The 22,479-nt window shown below is 40.2% G+C and overlaps 1 protein-coding gene across 1 annotated transcript in view; it reads left to right on the top strand.

Moving 5' to 3' along the window:
• PPEF1 (protein phosphatase with EF-hand domain 1) overlaps positions 1–22,479 on the top strand; it is a 136,711-nt gene that overhangs the window by 57,074 nt on the left and 57,158 nt on the right. Inside the window, exons 7-9 of the mRNA XM_012500894.2 lie at positions 1,208–1,368; positions 9,020–9,134; positions 12,927–12,973. Coding sequence (XP_012356348.1) covers positions 1,208–1,368; positions 9,020–9,134; positions 12,927–12,973 — 323 coding nt within the window. The remainder of the gene's footprint in view (positions 1–1,207; positions 1,369–9,019; positions 9,135–12,926; positions 12,974–22,479) is intronic.

A 22,479-nucleotide genomic window follows, 5' to 3' on the forward strand; every position in this document is an offset into this window, starting at 1 on the left:
ATTAGCTGAACATGTCTGCTGATCTTGGCAGGTTGGATTAGGCAGTTTTTTGGGTCTTGGCTGGAGTTCACTCATGTGTCCGGAGCGAACACTGGTGGCTGCTGGCTGGGGTCTGATCGAGGACAACCTTGGCTAGGATGACTCAGCTCAGCTCTACATGGTCTTGGATCTTTCTGAAGCCTAGCCTAGGCTTTGTGGTAGTGGCATCATTCCTAAAGACAGCATGAAAGCATACAAGGCCTCCAGAGAGACCTGGGCTTGGAACTGGTACATAGTACTTCCATCACATTCTTTAGGCCAGTACAAGTCATGAACCCAGCCCGGTTTGAAGGGATGGGGAAACACACTCCTGACAGGAGTAGCTGCAAAAGTACATTACAAAGAGCATGGATAGAAGGTGGGATAGAGAATTGGGATCACTTTTGCAATCCATCTACCATGTTTCCTTTCATCTTTCTGTATCTGAATTGTCTTGATTTCTGTACTAGGGCTGACTGTTTCATGGGCAGTCTAGCAGGCAGGGACCCTGGGTCTCAGCACCCACTAAAATGGACAGTGCAGGTACTCCGTTATGTAGAACTGTCTCTCCGAGACTGAGAGGTTCTTTGGATATTTCTGCCTGTGGTTTGTCCTTTAACTTTATCTGCTTTGTTACCAAGAAAGCATGAAAATCATGTCAGAAAATTTATTTTTATGTAAAGAGAAAAACAAATCCGTTACAGCTAAATAGAATCCTCTGAAGTGTTTAACAGGGGAAATATTGAATGTTGCAGTTCAATTTTCTGTAAGTTCTGAATAGCAGCAGATGTTTGAACCAAATATAATGTATTGTTCTGTTTTCAGCCCTATTTGTAAAAGTCTGAGATGTAAGAGTGGGCAAAAAACTTAGAGCTAGAGCTTCGATCATCCAAATACCTTGATTGGCCAGTTTTCCCTGTGCTTCTCCCTCCCCTTCCCACTAGCCATGGACCCACTGCTGTGGTAAAACATCTGCCCAGGAAGGGATGGTGGTGACCCATGTGAATGTTCTGGTCTCAGGGTCAGTCATTCCTTGTGGTTATACGTGCTGTGTTGATATGCAGAACATTTAGCACAGTGCCTTACATGGGCTAGGTATTCAAGAAGATATTTATTAAATGTAAGTATTGAAATGTTGATTCCCACCCCCACCCCCCCCCACACCCCCGTTCTGTCCTTCCTTTTCCAGAATTAAGAAATCAATCTCTTGAAAGTGAACAGGACATGAGGGATAGACGGGATTATGTGGACTTGATAGATGTCCCAGACTCCTATAATGGTCCTCGGCTACAATTTCCTCTCACTTGTACTGATATTGATTTACTTCTTGAGGCCTTCAAGGAACAACAGGTAAGTGGAAGCAGATGCTGCCTTGATTCTTGTACGTAACAGATGCCCAATAACTGTTGAAAGAATGGATGACATACCACAGCAGAAATGCATTTCTTTAGAAAACAGTTCACGTTAAGTGAGAGCTACCCTCTGTTACTCATTTAATAGAAGTCTCCTCAGGTGCACAGCAAGCTCCTCTCTGTAGGCTAACAGCATTTCATTTGCCCATTTTCTGAGATATCATTCACATACCATAAAATTCACCATTTTACAGTGTACAACTCAGTGATTTTTTTCATGCATTCACAAGATTGTGCAACCATCACCAATATCTAATTCCAGAACATTTTCATCACCCCCAATAGAAAGGCCATTCCTGTTATCATTGCCTCCTCCCCACCCCTGGCAACCACTGTTCTATTTTCTGTCTCTATGGATTTGCCTATTCTAGACATTTCGTATAAATGAAATCATCAGATATGTGGCCTTTTGTGTTTGGCTTCTTTCACATAGTGTTTTAAAGGTTCGTTCATGTCATATCATATATCATTACTTAATTTCTTTTTATGGCTGATAATATTCCATTGTGTACCACGTTTTGTTTATCCATTTATCAGTGAATGGACATTCGGATTGTTTCCACCTTTTGGCTGTTATGAACAATGCTGCTATGAATGTTCATGCACAGATTTTCATATAAACATGTGTTCTCAGTTCTCTTGCGTATATACTTAAGAATATTTCACTGGGTCATATGGTAGCTCTATGCTGGATCATGTGGTAACTCTATGTTTAAATTTTCCCCCAGTAATTACTAAACTGCTTCCCACAGAGTGGCACCATTTTGCATTTCTACCAGCAATGTATCTTCCAATGTAGGTTCCAATTTCTTCATGTTTTTGCCAACACTTGTTATTTTGTTTTTATTTTTATTATTATAGCCATCCTAGTGTGTGTGACATGGCATTACATTGTGGTTTTGTTTTGCATTTCCCTAATGACTAATGATGTTGAGCATCTTTTTAAGTATTTATTGGCCATTTGTATACCTTCTTTGCAGAAATCTGTGCAGATTCTTTGCCCACTTATAATCAGGCTTTTTATTATTGAGTTATAAGAGTTCTTTCTGGATAGAAATTCCATATCAGATATATGATTTGCAAATATTTTCTCCCATTCTGTAGGTTGTTTTTTCATTTTCTTGATAATGTACTTTGATGCATAAAAGTGTTACATTTTGATAAAGTCCAGTTTATCCATGTTTTTTCTTGGTTGCTTGTGCTTTTGGTGTCATATCTAAGAATCCATTGTCAAATCTAAGGTCATGAAGACTTGCCTTTGTGTTTTCTTCTAAGAGTTTTATAGTTTTAGCCTTTACACTTATGTCTGTGAATGATTTTGAGTTAGTTTCTATATATGCTATGAAGTCAAAATTAATTTTTTGCATATGGATATGCAGTTGTCCCAGCACCATCTGTTGAAGAGACTGTTCTTTCCCCATTGAGTGGTCTTTGCACCCTTGTCAAAAATCAGTAGGCCAGGCCAGGCATGGTGGCTCATGCTTGTAATCCCAGCACTTTGGGAGGCCGAGGCGGGTGCATCACCTGAGGTCAGGAGTTCAAGAGCAGCCTGGCCAACATGGTGAAACCCTGTCTCTACTAAAAATACAAAAATTAGCCAGGCATGGTGGCTCATGCCTGTAATCCCAGCTACTCAGACGGCTGAGGCTGAAAAATTGCTTGAACCCAGAAGGTGGAGGTTGCAGTGAGCCGAGATCACACCACTGCACCCTAGCCTGGGCGAGAAAGCAAGAGTCCATCTCAAAAAAACAAACAAAAATCTATAGGCCATAGATATATGGGTCTGTTATTGGACTGTCAGTTCTATTCTATTGGTCTATGTGTCTGTGCCAGTACCACACTGTCTTGATTGCTGTAGCTTTGTAATAAGTTTTGAAATAGGGAAGTGTGAGTCCTTCAACTTTGTTCTTTTGCAGTGCTGAAGTTGTTCTTCATTATTGTTTTGGCTATTTGGGGCCCCTTGCAATGAATTTGAAGATCAAATTTTCCATTTCTGCAAAAAAGCCTATTGGAATTTTAATAGGGATTGCATTGAATTGCTATATCACTTTGGGTAATAATTGCCTTCCTCACAATATAAGTCTTTCAACCCATGGTGTCTTTCCATTTATTTATGTCTTTAATTTCTTTCAGCAATGTTTAGTAGCTTTTAGTGGACAAGTCTTTCATCACCTTGGTTAAATTTATTCTTAAACAATTTATTCTTTTGGCTGATATTATAAAAAGAAGTGTTTTCTTAATTCCTTTTTTGATTGCTCATTACTTGTATGTTGATCTTATACTCTGATGAATATACTTGTTAGCTCTAGTAGTTTGTGTGTGTGTGTGTGTGTGTGTGTGTGCGCGCGCGTGTGTGTGGTGTATTCTTTTGAATATTCTATATACCAGATCATGGTATCTGTGAATATAGTTTTATTTCCTTCTTTCTGATTTGGGTGCCTTTTGTTTCTTTTACTTGCTCAGTTGCTCTGGCTAGAACTTCCACCACAATATTGAATAGCAGTGTGAAAGTAGGCATGTTTATTTTGTTCCTCATCGTAGGGGGAAAGCTTTCAATCTTTCACCACTGAGTTTAATGTTAGTTGTAGGTTTTTCCTAAAAGTCTTTTATCATGTTGAGGAAATTTCCTTCAATTCTTCGTTTTCTGAGTGGTTTTATCAAGAAAAGGTGTCGGATTTTTGTCAAATGCTTTTTTTTTTTTACATCAATTGAGATGGTTGTGTGTTTTTTACCCTTCATTCTATTAATGTGGTGTGATATATTGAATAATTTTCTTATGTTGAACCAACCTTGTATTTCTGGGATAAATCCCTCTTGGCCATGGTATATAATCCCTTTAAAATGCTATTGTATTTGGTTTGCTGGTATTATGTTGAGAATTTTTGCATCTATTTCATAAGGGATATTGGTCTGTAATTTTCTTTTCTTGTAGTGTCTTTTCCTGGCTTTGGTATCAGGGTAATACTGATCTCATAGAGTGAGTTAGGAATTGCTTCCTTTTATTCTGTTTTTTGGAAGAGTTTGAGAAGGATTGGTGTTAATTCTAATTTAAATGTTTAGTAGAGTTCATCATTGAAGCCATTTGGTCTTGGACTTTTCTTTGTTAGGAGGTTTTTGATGACTGATCCAATCTCTTGTTCTAGATCTGTTCAGATTTTTTATTTGTTCTTGAGTCTGTTTTGGTAATTTGTGAGTTTCTAAGAATTTCTTCATCTCATCTAAGTTATCTAATTTCTTGGTGTACAATTGTTCATAGTATTCTCTCATAACCCTTTTTTATTTCTTTAAGGTTGATGGTAATGTCCCCACTTTAGTTTCTGATTTTACTTATTTTCATTTTCTCTCTTTTTTTTTCTTAGTCAGTCTTGCTTAAAGATTTGTTAATTTTGTTGATCTTTTCAAAGAACCAACTTTTGGTTTTGTTTATTCTCTCTATTGTTTTTCTATTCTTTATTTCATTTATCTCCACTCTAATTCTTATTTTCTTTGTCAAAATATTAAGTTAGTTTATTGATTTGAGATCCTTCTTTTTTAATGCATGCATTTACAGCTACAAATTTCTCTCTGAACACTGCTTTTGCTGTATCCCATAAGTTTTGATGTTGTGTTTTCATTTTTATTCATCTCAAAGTATTTTCTAATTTCCTTTGTGATCTTTTTATTACCCATTGGTTTTTTAAGAGTATGTTGTGTAATTTCTACATATTCATGAATTTTCTAGTTTTGCTTTTGTTATTGATGTCTAGTTTCATTCCATTGTGGTCAAAGAAGATACTTTGCATGATTTCAGTCTTTTTAAATTTGATGAGGTTTATTCTGTGGCCTAACATCTGGTCTATCCTGGAGAATGTTCCATGTGTCCTTGAGAACAATGTATAGTCTGCTTTTGTTGAGGAGAGTGTTTAGTAGATATCTATTAGGTCTAGTTGTGTGTGGGCTCTGAAATCTCTGTTCCTTTAGCTTGTGTTAAGTTAGTGTTTTGACAGAGATTTCCTTGAACACCAGGAGTGATTTAAAAAAAAAAAAGGGGGGGGAAACAAATATTTGCAGATTGGCTCTGTGTTGGAGCACTCCTTCAACTCCTTAGGCCATTTACAAATCTTAGTCTTTACTTCCCGCTTGTGCTGAACCATTGTTCAGTTTCCTTTTTCTTGATTCACTGTTTGGTTGCTATAAACTTTGAGTATTTTCCAGAGTTCTGACAAAGTTGATTCTGACAGGGTTTGTTTGTTTGTTTGTTTTTGCTTGATTTGTCATGTTTTTGTGGCGGAATGGGACCTTAGAGTTGCCTACATGACCGTTTTCTCTGACATTACCCCAGTACCCTCATTCTCAGGTTAGGACCCTAAAGGGCATACCTAGGAGTAAGAGTGAACTGGAAGACTGGCTTTTCAATGATCAAAGAACAGCTTGGAATGAATCATCTAATTCCTGAGATTGAATTGAGATCATCTTAGATAGCTAATGCTCCTAACCACCTGCCAACAGCAAATTTAAGTCTTCTCTGGAAGACAATAGGCCTGAGATTGTTTGTTCAGTTTTTCTTTCTTCCTTTCTTTTATAAAGGCAGGGTCACACTCTGTCACCCATGCTAGAGTGTGGTGGCACTAGCATAGCTCACTGAAGCCTTGACCTCCTGGGCTCAAGCAATTCTCCCCCCTCAGCCTCTCAAGTAGCTGGGATTGTAGGCACATGCCATCATGCCCAGTTAATTTTTTATTAGCTTTTGGTAGAGACAAGTTTTCACTGTGTTGCCCAGGCTGGTCTTGAACTCCTGGCCTCAAGTGATCCTCCCACCTCGGCTTCCCAAAGTGCTGGGTTTATAGGCATGAGCCACTGCACCTGGCCTCAGTTTTTCATATGCAATTTCCAGAACTCCATACAAATATAACCAAGCACAGGAGGTTATAAGACACGTGAAAGAAAACTGAGGCAAACAACAAACAATGGAAACAGACCTGTAGGGTATTTGGTTAGTGGCATTATCAGACACTGAGTTTAAAATAAATATGCTTAATATAAGTTCAAGGAGATAAAAGATACATCAATCCAAGGAGCCATAATAGAGAAGATTGATAATTCTGACTTTATAAAAATGAAAAGACTGTTATTAAGGGAAGAATAAAAGGTTCAACACAGTGTACAGAGTAAAAAAAAAAAAGGATCATGTATATTTTGATTTTTTTAATTGAGAAAAAATTCATCTAATATAAAAGTGATCATTTAAATCATTTTAAAGTGTATGAGGCCAGGTGCAGTGGCTCATGCCTGTAATCCCAGCAGTTTGGGAGGCCGAGGCGGGCGAATCACTTGAGGTCAGGAGTTCGAGACCAGCCTGGCCAACATGGTGAAACCCCGTCTCTACTAAAAATACAAAAATCAGCTGGGCATGGTGGCACATGCCTGTAATCCCAGCTACTCGGGAGGCTGAGGCACGATAATCACTTGAACCCAGGAGGCAGAGGTTACAGTGAGCCGAGATCGTACCACCGCACTCCAGCCTGGGTGACAGAGTGAGACTCCATCACCCCCTCCCCCCAAAAAAGAGTGTATGGTCCAACAGTTTTTAGTATATTAAAAATGTTGTGTAACCATCACTACTATATAATTCCAGAACATTTTCATCACCCCCAAACAAAACCCTTTACCCATTAGCAGTCACTCCCATTTGCTCCCTCCCCCAGCCCCTGGCAATACTAATTTACCTTCTTTCTCTATGGATTTGTCTAATATGAACACTTCCTATAAGTGGAATCATACAATATATGTGGCCTTTTGTGCCTGGCGTCTGTTGCTTGGCATGTTTCCAGAGTTCATCCGTGGTAGCATGGATCAGTACTTCCTTCCTATTTTTAGCTAAATAATGTTACTTTGTATGGATATAGCACATTATATTTAAGGGATTATATGTTTATACATGCATTTTCATATTCATCTGTGGTTATATTGATTTTTATATGCTTGCAAGCATATAGAATATTTCTGGGAAAGATATGATACTTTTAACAGTGGCTGTTTCTAGGGGTAGGGATTAGGGGCATAAGATCTGGGGGAGACGGAAAATGACTTTTCATTATTTTACCCATTTCTACTATTTAAAATTTTATTTCAACTAAAAAAATGACTTGTTTCTCCATTTTAAAACTACTCTTTTTTTTTTTTGAGATAGAGTCTCACTCTGTTGCCCAGGCTGGAGTGCAATGGCACAATCTCGGCTCACTGCAACCTCCGCCTCCCGGGTTCAAGCGATTCTCCTGCCTCAGCCTCCTGAGTAGCTGGGACTACAGGTGCACACCACCACGCCTGGCTAATTTTTGTATTTTTAATAGAGATGGGGTTTCACCATGTTAGCCAGGCTGGTCTCGAACCTCTGACCTGAAGTGATCTGCCCGCCTCAGCCTTCCAAAGTGCTAAGATTACAGGTGTGAGCCACTGTGCCCGGACCTAAAACTACTTTTTTAAAAAGAAATATTCTTTAAAGGTAGTATTTTCCTCCAACTTAAAAGAATGTGACTATTTTATTCAAGTGTTTATTTAACCTGAATATATTTATAAATGGAGAAACTGCCATCTGAGTTAATCATCTTGAGCATTTAATATTGCAGTTGTAAATATAATTCTAATGCTATGGAAAGATAGCCTTATAGGCAAGGACTGGTATGACCAAAATGATTTTAGTCAATCCAAAGACCCAGAGAAATTATTTTCATAATAATTTTCTATTGTTGCAATATATTCTCAGTGAATATTTATTAATTTAGCTTTTTTAAAAAAGAAAACTGCCCCTTTAGACAACAGTTACTCTGATAACTACTACCAATGGACCAGAAAAACTACAGTGACAAGCTAAGGTAACACTGCAGCCAGTGTTGGGAATCAATAGATTACATGTGGCTGAGGGTGGTGGCTCACACCTATAATCCCAACACTTTGGGAGGCTGAGGCAGGAGGATCACTTGAGACCAGGAGTTCGAGACCAGCCTGGGCAACATAGTGAGACCCTATCTCTTCCCCACCACCAAAAAGGAAAGAGCTTGAAAATCCAGTGTGAATTTTTCACTTACAGCACATTTCAATTCAGGTTAGCTCCATTTCACATGCTCAGTAGCTCCATGTGGCTAGTGGCTGCATATTGGACAGCATAGGTCCAATATGGCAATAGGTCTAAATAGTTTTGACCTATTAAAATACGTTAAATTTGTGTGGTAGTCACATCTCTGCTGTATTATATTTTGGAGTACGTATTTATAATTATTTTCATTCTCCCTCTCCTTTTTCTTTTTCTCTTTTATTATTACAATTGGCTTTTTGTCTGCACGTTTCCCTAGGGCAAGGGCGTGCCTCCCTTCAATTCTCTTGGGCTCTAAGGACCTGGGATGATGATTCATTTTTTCACTTACACACGTCCACTGAGGGCTTATTATATGCCAGACACCGTGCTAGAATGATCTATTTCAGAATAATTGAAAGGTTATCCTGAAATACAGCGACCTGAAACGTGCATGCGTGCTCCACCTTTACAGTTTTCTATACAGTCATGTCTTTCTTCCTTGTTCATTACATCTATTTCCTCTGCTTCCCCCTCACAGATACTTCATGCCCATTATGTCTTAGAGGTGCTATTTGAAACCAAGAAACTCCTGAAGCAAATGCCGAATTTCACTCACATACAAACTTCTCCCTCCAAAGAGGTAACAATCTGTGGTAAGTTTCAGAGCACAGTTGTCAAATTAATATTTAGGAGCCTCTTGGTCCTACATCGTTTGCCTAACTTGAAAACTGTGTAAATTGGACTGTGTTAAGGGAAAAATGTTAATATAGAATTATCTATCATGATAATACTGTTCCCCATCTTGTCTTTGTTTTGCATACCAGCTGGCAGGAATTAATTATGTGAGAAATTAAAGAGCTCATAGCTTTTTATAAAGGCAGACAGCATTTTAATATGGAAAAACCACCCATGGGTGGAATAAGCATTCTTTGCCCTCCGTCTAGCTCTCATTATCTTTGTTCCACATTGCTTTTTCTAGGTGGGCCCCTGCATGCCACTTATGCTGGGAAGAGAAAAGCCCGTGGCGGGGTGAAGATTAAATTCTTCTCTGCCCTTGGCTGCTGTTTTAGATTTTTCCAACTGGTCTCTGCAGCTTTTAGAAGAGTGGGAATGTCCCAGAAATCTGTTTCTTGTTCTTTTAAATAACAAGATTTGAGATTTTGCTATCATATAGGCCAGCCTGGCAGGATATTGCTTCAAGAAACAGTACACGTTGAAATTCCTCACAGTTGGTGCTCAGCATGCTTGCAACCATTTGAGAGTGGGGTGCGTGGAAGGAACAGCAATTCCCTTAACTTCTAATTAAGCCTTTAGGTTACAAAACAGTGATTGTTATTTTCCAAATCAGTTTTTAGCCTGCATTTCTCTTATTCTGGCAGGTAGAAGTGAATTTGACAATCTAATTAAACTATTTGCATTTCTAGCATCTGATAGTGGTGGCAGGGATTTGATGTAGCAGTGCCTACCTCATGACATGCCCTGACTCAGGTTTTTGAAGAGTCTCTAATGGTTCATTTCCAGCCTCATCAGGCTATCACGTCTCTGACTAGCAGATGATTCATCTCAGCAGTGGAGGTCTTTTATTCAAGGCCTCACCTGACCTTACTTTTCATGGAAAATAGAGACTTCGGGTCATGAGGCTCAGAAAGCCATGCCACCCTGTGAAGCCTGTGAGGCCAGGGCTAGGTACGCTCTTAGGATATATAGAATAGCCCAAACTGAGAATGGGATCCGCTCCCCTGTGTTTCACTGGGAGCCACTACAGACTCATCCTTGCTAAAAGGATCTGGAAGAAGACACATGTTAATTACAGGGCAGGGCAGTCCTAGAATCCCACAGTGTGAGAACCGAAGGGTTCTCTAGTCTATTCCTTGCTCTTATGGGTGAAGTTGAAGCTCAGAGAGAAAAGTGGCAGGATCAGAATTAAAATCAGGTCTTCTGTATCCCAGGTTAGAGGCAGCCCCACATCTGCCATCCTGACTCGCATTATGTACCTGATGATTCATTTTCCATCATGAGACAAAGATTAGGGCATGACTTAATTGGACATCTCCATTCATTAAAGATTTCCACATCTTGGCACTTATTTCTAGACTTTTTCACGTAGCACCTTTGGTAGGGGGAAAAGACAAGGCCAGTGGGTCTTCTTAACATGGGAATATTATTATTTTCCATTTTTAACAGCTCATTGAACTTCAAAAATTTCGTGATTATTTATAATGAAATTTAAAATTGGGGCCATAACTTTAAAACCATCTTCCGTTTAAGACGATGTTAGGAAAGGGGGAGAGATTGTGATGAAAATTTGCTATTATTTTAATTGTGAGATGCATTTTTTTACATGTACATCTAAATATGCCCCATAGTTTTCAGCATGCATGAAATATAAGAGGATTTTTAGTCTACAGTTATATTATAAATGATAACCAATTCTGCACTCATGTTTTTGTTGGCAGTGGAAATATCTTTCTGTCCTTCTTCCCATGATAGAAGTTTTTCTTTCACTGTCCAACTAGAAGTTAAAAATATTAAACTAAGTAAAGAGTCCTCCCATCTTTATGTCCTTAGATTTAGAGTGAGACCATATGAAAGCAATGAGATTTAAGCACACAGTGATACTAATATGCTAATAATATTATAGTAGTATTTTATAAATAAGTGCTGGTGATATAGAATTTCTATTTTATTATTCCCAGTATATTTGGAGTCTTCTGTTGCATATATTTGGTTAATCTTGGTTGTGGGATTTTAAGCAAACTGAGGGAAAAGTATTCGTAAATTAAATTCTATAGTAATTAAGTTGGATACAAAGAATAAAAATTTATGAGCAGAACTTATGAAAGATATTTTACCTAGAAATAGTTATCCAAATAGGGCTTTTGGATATTCATATAGTCACTCATTATTATTGTTATTTTTTGAGACAGAGTCTTGCTCTGTCGTCCAGGCTGGAGTGCAGTGGAGTGATCTCAGCTCATTGCAACCTCTGCCTCCCGGGGCTCAAGCGATTCTCCTGCCTCAGCCTCCTGAGTAGCTGGGATTACAGGCGCGTGCCACCCCACCTGGCTAATTTTTGTATTTTTAGTAGAGACAGGGTCTTGCCATGTTGGCCAGGCTGGCCTTGAACTCCTGGCCTCAAGTGATCCACCTGCCTCGGCCTTCCAAAGTGCTGAGATTACAGGCATGAGCCACCGTGCCTGGCCTTATTTTTTAATTAATGGCTTCAGATACTCATGATCTCCCCTAGTTGGCTTTCATTTTTTTTCTATGTCTCATCAAAGAATGTCAACTATCTACTGACAATGTTAAATTTCAGATGCTACTGCTGGAGTATATTGAAAACATGGCTTTAAAAAGCTATATACTTAGCCAAGAAATGTATTTATTGAGTGCCTCTTATCCACTGGGTCCTATGGTAGGCACTTGGGGATTCAGTGCTGGCTACAATGGATACTGTTGCTGCTCTCCTAGGGATTACAGTGTGGATGTACAGAATAATCGCTAAGAGCCTGAGGGGTTTTTTGCCTTTTGTTTTATTTTTGAGACAGGGTCTCACTTTGTCACCCAGGCTGGAGTGTGGTGGCATGATCACAGCTCACTGCAGCCTCGACTTCCCAGGGTCAAGCAATCTTCCCACCTCAGTCAGCCTCCTGAGTAGCTAGGATCACAGGTGTGCACCACCAAACCTGGCTATTTTTTTTTTTTTTTTTTTTGAGATGGAGTCTTGCTCTGTCGCCCAGGCTGGAGTGCAGTGGTGCAATCTCAGCTCACTGCAACCTCCACCTCCCGGGTTCAAGCGATTCTCATGCTTCAGCCCCCACAAGTAGCTGGGATTACAGGCGTGTGCCACCATGCACAGCTAATTTTTGTATCTTTAGTAGAGACGGGGTTTCGCCATGTTGACTAGGCTGGTCTTGAACTCCTAGGCTGAAATGATCCATCTGCCTTGGCCTCCCAAAGTGCTGGGATAACAGGTGTGAGCCATCACGCCCAGCCAAGCTTGAGTTTTGAAGTGAGTTAAAGTTGGGTTTGAATTCTTGCTCTGATACTTGATGGCTGGGTATCTTTGCATAACTTACTTAACTACTCTGAGCCTCATTTGTAAGATCAGAATGATGAAGATAAAACCCATCTCATAGAGTGGTTGTAAGGACTGAACTAGATAATTCATGTAAAACCCTTAGCACAGTGCTTGGCCCAGAGTGATCGAAGCCCTGTGCAAATGACTGGACTGAATAGGTAATTGAAGCACTAGATGCTGTCCCCACTGTAGGAGAGGAAGAGAAGAGTGCTGTGGAGACAAATTGCCCGTCAAATTAACATCGTCATAGGATAAAAACCCAATGCCCTGAGAACACTTGGAGTGGATCAGCAGTATTTCACTTTTAAAAATGGGCATTGCATCTTGTTTTCTACTGAATACTGATTTTTCATTTGCACTGCAGGTGATTTGCATGGGAAACTGGATGATCTTTTTTTGATCTTCTACAAGGTAAATGATGATTTTGCTAAATATTAGCATTTTTCTTGGGGGAGGGCAGTCTTAGGGCAGATAACAATATTAGTTTTACTAGAGATATGTACAAATACAGATATAATGTTACTGTTTTTAACCAGGAGGCTCAAAGATTTGTAGAGTCATATCTTTTTTTTTTAAATACACGTCTCATAAATTTTTAAAAAATTGTACTTTGGGTCTTCATTCTACGTTGTTGTTGTCTATGTATCCATTAGGATTTGTACCGGATTGTATTTATTGTCTTTATCACATCATAAATGTCTAGATGGTACAGGATGGGGAGGGATGCAGTCTGTTTTGTTTTAATTTTGTTCAGGGATGAGCAAGTCACATACCAGTCTTCTCTTCCAGTGCACACTAATTACGCATGAGTGGAGTTGCCTGTGATAAGGAATAAGTTCCAGCGTGCTCTCTTTTCTTCCCTGATTCGCCATCCATGGGCTCAGTTGTTCTTCCAATGCTGTGCCTCTTCTTCATTTATTGCATTTGGCTTGTGAGAGCCAGCACAGAGGGCACAAAACTGCTTGGCCAGCATGGAGTTTCTCTGCATTTCTTTGATTGGATTTTTTTCTGTCTCTGGGCCAAGAGTTGCAGCCTGAATGTTTGCTTCAGGGATGGCTGACTGCATATAGGAAACTGATCTTGAGGTCCCTGCCCTCACAGTGGTTACCCCTTTATACTGGTCTTCCGAATGTCTCTTTTTGATTAATGCATTTATTGTTCACCTACCCCTGTGATCCCCACAACTAGCATGACAAATAATTGGGCATAGCATAGGTATCTCAGATGGGCGGAAAGAAAATATATTCTGATTATTATTGTTACCAGAAAGGGGTCCCGATCCAGACCCCAAGAAAGGATTCTTGGATCTCGCACAAGAAAGAATTCAGGGTGAGTCCATAAAATAAAGTGAAAGCAAGTTTATTAAGAAAGTAAAAGAATAAAAGAATGGCTACTCCATAGACAGAGCATCCCCAAGGGCTGCTGGTTGCCCATTTTTATGGTTATTTCTTGATGATATGCTAAACGAGGGGTGGATTATTCATGCCTCCCCTTTTTAGACCATATAGGGTAACTTCCTGATTTGCCGTGGCATTTGTAAACTGTCATGGTGCTGGTAGGAGTGTAGCCGTGAGAATGAACAGAGGTCACTCTTGTTGCCGTCTTGGTTTTGGTGGGTTTTAGCTGGCTTCTTTACTGCAACTGTTTTATTAGGTTGGTGCAAAAGTAATTGCGGTTTCTGCATGCTCTGGTTCAAACGCCTCTAACATTATTGTTCCTGGACCAAACTGAGGGTTGGGCTGCTGTTTCTCATGGCCCAATAACGAGATACAGATGAACTGGGAAGGAAGAGAGTTTTTGTTTCTGTAAGTGGCTACAGGGAGAAGGCCTGGAAATTATCACCAGACCAACTCAAAATCACAAAGTTTTCCAGAGCTTATATACCTTCTGAGCTATGTGTCTACGTGTAAGTGTGCATTCATCTAAAGACATGAGTGATTGACTTCTTTTAATCTATAACTAAGGTCTGAGTCCTGAAGACCTTCCTCTGATGTCTCAGTAAATTTACTTAATCTAAATGGGTCCAGGTGCTGGGGTGATTACCCTTATCTTGTCTCCTGCTAAGTCACGGATGTTTGGGGAGTTCCTTTAGACCCCCAATAAACTTGTTCATGGAGACCTGTGGAGTTTCTTCAGACCCCCAATAAAATTTGTTTAATCCTAAACAGGTCCTGTTAAGAATTCCTTCGTTATCTTGCCATGCTTTAAGGCCCAGGAAAGGCCCAGACAAAACTCTTGGTGGGCTTTTGTTACATTCCAGCCTTTGTATAGGGCACTGGCTCTTTCAGCTTTTAATATTTAACTGAACCACTCAGTCAGTACTGAAATAGTTGTTATGGAGGCCTGTGTTAGTGAGACCTGGCCTGCCACATTTTGATGACCAATCAGTTCCACTCTTTGAGGCTGTGGGAGCTTGAGTGAGCCATACAACCTCCATGAACTGCAATTTTTTTTTCAGCTGCAATATTATCTTGAGCTTTCACCCCATAAGAGGTTGTCTTCTAGATAAAATAAGTATCCAAAAGCATTTTTAAAATAATAAATTATAATAGAAATACAAGGTTTTCACTTCATGCATTAGATTAGCAGCTTGGAAGGGAAGGGGACAGGCCAAACCAGGAGTGGGTGGAGCCAGCACCTAGGAAGAGGTTCCATTGAGACTTCAGCAGGCCCAAGCCAGGACGTAGAGTGTGACTGTCAGAGAGTGTTAGGAGGCATCCCAAGTATCAGGTTGGTGTAGGAAGTCCAGGCGAAGGTTTGGTGGCAGAGAGCTCAGGGGGCTGGTGAAAGAGCAATTCTGGACATCAGCCACAGAATCCAAGCTGGGTAGAGAAGGAAGAGAAGCCAGGATGGGCCAGTCAACTGGGAGAAGTAGGAGGGTAGTAGGACTGGAATGCTGACCGACTGTGTTAGGGAGCAGGCTGACTGCAGTGAGGGCCTTAGGAGGTAGGATGGTGGGAACTGCAGGGGGAGCAGTCCCAGGGCAAGGGATGCCCTGGGGTGGAGCCTAGAACATGGGCGGCCCAAGCCATGGAAAGAGAATATTGGCGATGAGGTGGGCAAGGACCTAGAAAGCAGGTGTGTTCAACAGTCAGGGGCACCACGTGGACCCAGATGAGGAGCAGGGGAAGGAAGTTTAGTCAGAGGTCATGGGCCTGAAAGGAGGGTGGTGGGGTGTTTCTCTGTGAGCAGCCCAGTGGGCAAGCAGAGCCTCCCCTGCTCCTGGGCCTGAGGTGGGTGTCCTGGGGATGGGTGGGTCCTTTCCTTCAGAAGGGCTACAGGAGTCAGGAGTGCTGCTACGCTCTGGAGGAAGCCCAGGCCTATGGAGGAGAGAAGGCTTTCTGAATAAGTTCAAGGTGGAAGGGGATTGACCATGAAATGGGGATTCTACTGGCCCCACTGGAGTGCCGTGGGAGAGGTGGAAGGATGGACAGGCGATGGGATTTATTTAACTTGGGATGTAGCTCCACACCAAATGTTCAGAAGTGCAGTCCAGCTATTGTTGACAATACAATGTGAGGAAGGAGGAGGGGGCAGGGTATGTGGAGAACAACAACAAACCTGGTCATTCTTTATCTAGAGTCTTGGGAAATATATAAAAGGGAAAATAGTTGAGTAAATTAAATCGGGAACGTAGTCACTAAATTCCAAGGCATTTAGAAAAGAAAATTTCTTTATTTCATATGAAAGTGCGATAAGGGATAAGACTCTGGAGTAGACAGATGAGAAAAGAGAATTCTAACATATTTCTTTAATTCTGTCTGCAAAACTATATGGAACATATAAAACTGGAAGGTGCTAATGTAAAGATTGAACAGGAGGAGGTGGGTGGTAAGAAGTACTATAAAAGGAACTAAAGGTGAAAATATAGCATTCAAATGCAAGCAAGATATATTTGGAGAGCTAACCAATGACAGTGCTAAGGAAATGGAGATTGCTAGCCCAGTGATGAAAGACTAGGGCACTATTATATTTAGGATGGATTTGGGTAGAGAGGTGAGAGGGATTTCTGGAAAACAGAAGTGTGCAAGAGCCATGGATTAGAATTCTGGCAGGCGTGAATGAGAAGAAGGTAAAATGCATCTTGGACATGGAATGAACCACATACACCAGAATCTCAAAACTGCCTGGTTTAAGGGGGGAAACCAAGGGAAGAGCCATTGATGACAGCAAGTTTCCACTTTAAGAAACTGAAAAGAGATCTAATGTACAACATGAGGACTATAGGTAATAAAATTGTACCATGTATGGGATTCATGCCAAATGAGTAGATTTTAGCTGCTATTGCCACAAAAAAACAAAAAATGGGTAACTATGTCAGATGATGGATACTTTAATTTGCTTCACTATAGTAACCTTTTTACTATATGTATGTATTCTGTAACATCATGATATATTATACCTTGAATGTACATGGTAAAATTTATTTTTTAAAAAAGAAGAAAATAGCAACAATGATAAAGCAATGGGAAAAATAGCTGATCAACAATATCATTAGTATTTTCAACAGTGGTACAGCAGAAAATCCGGAAACTATATTATTATTTTAAAGGAATTTATAATAAGTGAATAAATACATTACTTTCATTTATCTAGAAAAAGGAAAAAGGCCGGGCACAGTGGCTCACGCCTGTAATCCTAGCACTTCAGGAGGCTGAGGTGGACGGATCACTTGAGGTCAGGAGTTCGAGACCAGCCTGGTCAACATGATGAAATCCCCGTCTCTACTAAAAATACAAAAATTAGCTGGACGTGGTGGTGCGTGCCTGTAATCCCAGCTACTCAGGAGGCCAAGGCAGGAGAATCGCTTGAACCCGGGAGGTGGAGGTTGCAATGAGCCAAGATCGCGCCATTGCACTTCAGCCTGGGGGACAAGAGCGAAACTCTGTCTCAAAAAAAAAAAAAGGAAAAAAAGCTGGAAAGGTAGTGTTCTTAATGGTGTCTCAGACGGGAGAATGACACGTAGAGCTTGGGGGTGATGGTGCTTGGTCGCTTAGCTTATAGCAAAAGAATGTCCTAAGTTAAAAGCAGGGAAATGAAAGGCCGGGACACAGAGATATCTGAGGAAGCCCCGGCCATCTGATGATCTCTGATTTACCAAAGTCAGCGTTTTGCCCTTTTCTGTGTCATTTATTTTTGTCTGCAGTTTAACTGGAGAATGATGATAGTTTGCATGAATGTACTGAGGCCTAAAAGCATGAATACAAGCTGTTCTGGAAACAGTGTTTCTATATAAATATAAATGACAGTGATACCCCACCTATCCCAATGTCGAACTTCAGTATACTTTACTTACCTTCACTTACCACTCATATGTCCCAAACCCAGAATTAAGTAAAAAGAGTCTCTGAACGCTTGGAATTGTTGACACAAATCCAATGAACCCTACTCACAGGACAGGCCTTAGGCCTCTTACTCAAAGACCCATGAACCAGTATCAATAAAACCTTCTCTCACACAGGGTTCACATGAGTTTGTCTGTCTGGCTACCCACCCCACAGCAGATTAGGGAGTGGGAGGTGAAGAGGGAAAAGTCAGACATATTGACAGCAATGAAAATTAAAAAGTTCTGGCCGGGCACGGTGGCTCACGTCTGTAATTCCAGCACTTTGGGAGGCTGAGGCGGGTGGATCACCTGAGGTCAAGATTTCGAGACCAGCCCAATCAACATGGTGGAACCCCATTCTCTACTAAATACAAAAATAATTAGCTTTGCATGGTGGTGCATGCCTGTAATCCCAGCTACCTGGGAGGCTGAGGCAGGAGAATTACTTGAACCTGAGAGGCAGAGGTTGCAGTGAGCCAAGATTGCGCCATTGCACTGCAGCCTGGGCGACAAGAGCAAAACTCTGTCTCAGAAAAAAAAAAAAGAAAAGAAAAGAAAATTAAAAGACAGAACTATAAAAATGAGATAAAAACTGAAATACTAATCCTCAGCGATCTGGAGTTGTGGAGTGTAGGGAAGAGAGTTATTGCCTTCTCAGAAGTGTCTGAGGGGATGTTTAGACTGGTAAGCCTGCAAGGTCAAGAGAGTTTCAAGTTAAAAGGTGTATACTCTTAAGAAGTAAAGGGGACCAGACACATGGCTCATGCCTGTAATCCCAGCACTTTGGGAGGCCGAGGCAGGTGGATCATGAGGTCAGGAGTTCAAGAGCAGCCTGGCCAATATGGTGAAACCCCGTCCCTACTAAAAATACAAAAATTAGCTGGGCGTGGTGGCACGCACCTGTAGTCCCAGCTACTCAGGAGGCTGAGGCAGAAGAATCGCTTGAACTTGGGAGGTGGAGGTTGCAGTGAGCCAAGATCGTGCCACTGCACTCCAGCCTGGGCAACAGAGCGAGACTCCATCTGAAAAAGATAAGAAGTAAAGGGAGCAAATGGCACATTTAAAAAACTTCCAACCAAAATGGTTAAAGTAATTTTTAAAGGCATTTTAGCTTTCAAAGGAATAAGCTTCAGTGATCTGGAAAATCCATTTAAGCAATGCTTATAGTATGAATGAGGATATTGGGTCTTAGGAATAGGAGGATGAGAGAGCATGAAGAAAGAGAAAGCTTAGTTAAGAGGAGAGTATTGGGCCATAAAAATAGATTAGGAAGAAAGGAAGAAGCACATCTCAAAGGAGGAGAGTGGTGAGGGGGGTGGGGGGTGATGGATTTCTCTTGGTAGCATCACACGCGAAGGCTGCCTGCTCAGATTACAGGAGGTGCATAACTATGACCTAAGCAATCACTTGATTGCTTTGGGAAATGGTAGAATTTCTGTGATGGTCTTTGTTTCTCACTGTAATACTTTGTACTAATCAATTCATCAACAACTGATTGAATCCCAATTACATGTCATACCTGACTCTGGTTCATTGGTTGAAGCTACAATTGAGTCACATCAGTGTAACCACAGGCTCCCAATCTTTTGTTTAGAAGTAGTTAGTGGCCGTGCTTTCACTTACCTTTATTTTATTATTGTTTTTAAGAGCAATAGATCTTGAATTGTGGGGAATAGTTTCGCAAACTACATCCTGTTGGAGATTTTTGGAGCTATAAGTGACCAAAGTTTATGTTATACTATGATTAACTGATTCTCTCCATCACTCAAAAGAGTAAGTAGGAAAACCTCAGGCTTTGAATTAAGACAAAATTTTAATTCATCTCAATTGGTGGTTTGCTAGACACTTTCTTCCTCATCAGTTCTTTTCTACAGCATAGCATGAATAGGCTGTAAGGCTGGGGCTGGCCCAAAGCCAACTAAGGGCACAGCCTGAGAGACTGTTCTAATGTAGGGTCATTGAGAGGCCTCACCATATTACTCTTTTCATCCAAGTGGTTGGTTTGGTTCAAGACTTCTGTCATTATAACTCACCATATGCAAAAGTGAATCTGTCTACTAATGCATTCATTCAGTAAACTTTTATCCAGTCCCTATAGTGTTCAAGGTATCATATAAACACTAAAGGACCATACAAAGTTGATTTAACATATATTTATGAAACACCTATTATGAATGAGGCACTCTACTAAGGGTCGGCAATACAGTATGACTAAAACACAGTTGTTGGCCCCAAAGACATCACAGTTTAGTGGGGAAGGTTGGCTGATAAAAAGACAAGATAGTTCAGGGTTGGACATGTTATGATTGGGATCAGCATGGAGCTCTAAGAGAACCCATTGGCAGAGCACCTAACCTTATGGAAGACTTCCTGGAAGAGATGACATTTCTGACGATCTCTTCAAAGAATTTTAGTAATTTAGTAAGTGCCTAAATCATGAGGGGAAGTTTTGGAGGATCATGAAAGATTTTATTCTCACACACTTTTTGTGGTGCTCTACAATAAATGATGGGATTTATAGCAATTATTGTTCCTCATTGATTGTTTTGAGATTTTGGTTTCTTTAATATTTGGTTGTCCTTAAAAATTGTATCAGCTAGCACCTTAATACTAAGGGGAACATTTTCAGCTCAGAATCGCATCTGGGTTTGAAAAGGACTCTTCCCCACTGGGTACCACACTCTTAACCACAACAAACCTTTGCTAAAAGGGCCTCTCAACTTTACATGGCTTCAAATATAATTTTATCGTCAAGTGAAGCAATTTACATATCATTAGTTAGGTCATATTTTTATATTTTATTTTCTGAAAAGGTTAATTTTAATCAGCCCTTTTGCTTAATTAGAGTGACCAATTTGAAATACTTCTTTCAGAGCCTCAGCCTTAGTAAAATTACAAGACATTTTTCCCTCATTGAATAGAAAGCTTGAAATTTTAGATCAAGTATCACCAAATTAGTTTGTTAAATTGATGCCGTGAGTGGTGACCTCCTATCACTGAAAAAGAGATGCATGTGAACAGAGAGATGCTAATGAACTCTTAACCCTGTGGGTACCATCCTGATGCCATCCAGTGGAAGCCCTACTGTCTTGTTTTCCTTTTTTTTCTCTCTTCCCCACCATCCTCCACCCCCTACACCCATAATTTTCCAGCTGTGAAAGTAGTCAAATATTTTCTTTATTTTCTGTCACTGAAATGCTTCACACTGCTACAGTGGCCAATTTTTTCTTTCCTTTTGAGGTGAAGGTAGTATGTTACAATCAGAACGGACCTCTGAAATAGGGTTTGCAGAAGAAGAAAATTAACGTGGAGTTGACCAGAGCTTATTGTTTGATGTGCCTTCAGGAAATGTCTGAATTCATTGGGATAACTTCCAGATGTCTGTTGTAAAATGCTTCCATAGGAAATAGGCGAGACTGTGGGAAACATCTGGTTTTTGTCTCTGTTTAAGTTAATTAATTATGGTCTGCTATTTTTTCCCCCTACAGGTCATCTGACTGCAGTTCAGAGTTGTAGCTGCTCTGGACTTTTTGTATCTGTCAACTTAATCACCATGTCATAGATGGTTTGTTGCGTATTAGCTGCAGAATGAGCCAGAGGGTTTCGTTTACTGGAACTGGGTGAAGCATGTTTTATGACATGAGGTTTTGCTTCTTTGAGGGAAACCTGGAGAAATGTCAGTAGCCGGAATCCTAAATATCCTAGGCACTCACATCCCAGTAGACTAGTTCCTTATCATCCTGTGTGCTTTTTAGTTCCCTTATTACTCTAAGACTAAAGTGGATTCAAACCCAAACTATATAAAGTAATTCGACTAATCCTGGAACAACAGGGCAGATCTTACACATCCAAATGAGTCTTGCTCTCTTTGATGTGGTTGTCTTGAGGGGCTTAACACTGAAAGGAGTTCAGTATACATTCAGGACTCCTTTTAGAATCACTTTCAGAGATGATGACATACTCTGTTGAATGAGCTTTATTATCACAAGTCTTAATCTCTTGAAGACGTGTGAGATTCTTGAAGACAATCTTGAAGATTTTCTGAAAAGGTTAAAACTTATTGAGTGTTAAGTGTGTTGCATAAGGTGGATGGATTAGTTGACCATTACTATCTGGGGCTTAAAATGAGGTTTAACTGAAGACATTCATTACTCTTTGCTCATAGTAGAGGTGAAATAAGACATCACAGAGGTAGCAAAGAATTTACCCACAACAAATTCTGGTTTAATTTGAGATAAGAAGTTTTAATACAAGAAAATCTGTCATCGCAATAGAAAGTGTGTTTACCATTCAAACATAATAAATATAATTTCAGACTATTGGATGCTTTCCTCAAATTTTGAAATTAAGGTTATACTGGTTTCATAAAATTAGTTGGAGAGATTTTCATCTTTTTCTCTTACTTATAATAATTTGAATCCCTGGGTTGCAAACTCAAACTTGGCTGTACATTGCAATCACCCAGGTGATTCTAATGTGCAGTCAAGGTTGGGCATCATGGGTTTAAGTCACATTAAAACTATTTGCTCATGAAAATTAAAATAGAGTTCTGCTAGAAAGCCACATGGGGCCAGTGCACTGTTCATGTTTT

The sequence above is a fragment of the Nomascus leucogenys genome, chromosome X (assembly GCF_006542625.1).
Source record: "Nomascus leucogenys isolate Asia chromosome X, Asia_NLE_v1, whole genome shotgun sequence".
Lineage (NCBI taxonomy): Eukaryota > Metazoa > Chordata > Mammalia > Primates > Hylobatidae > Nomascus > Nomascus leucogenys.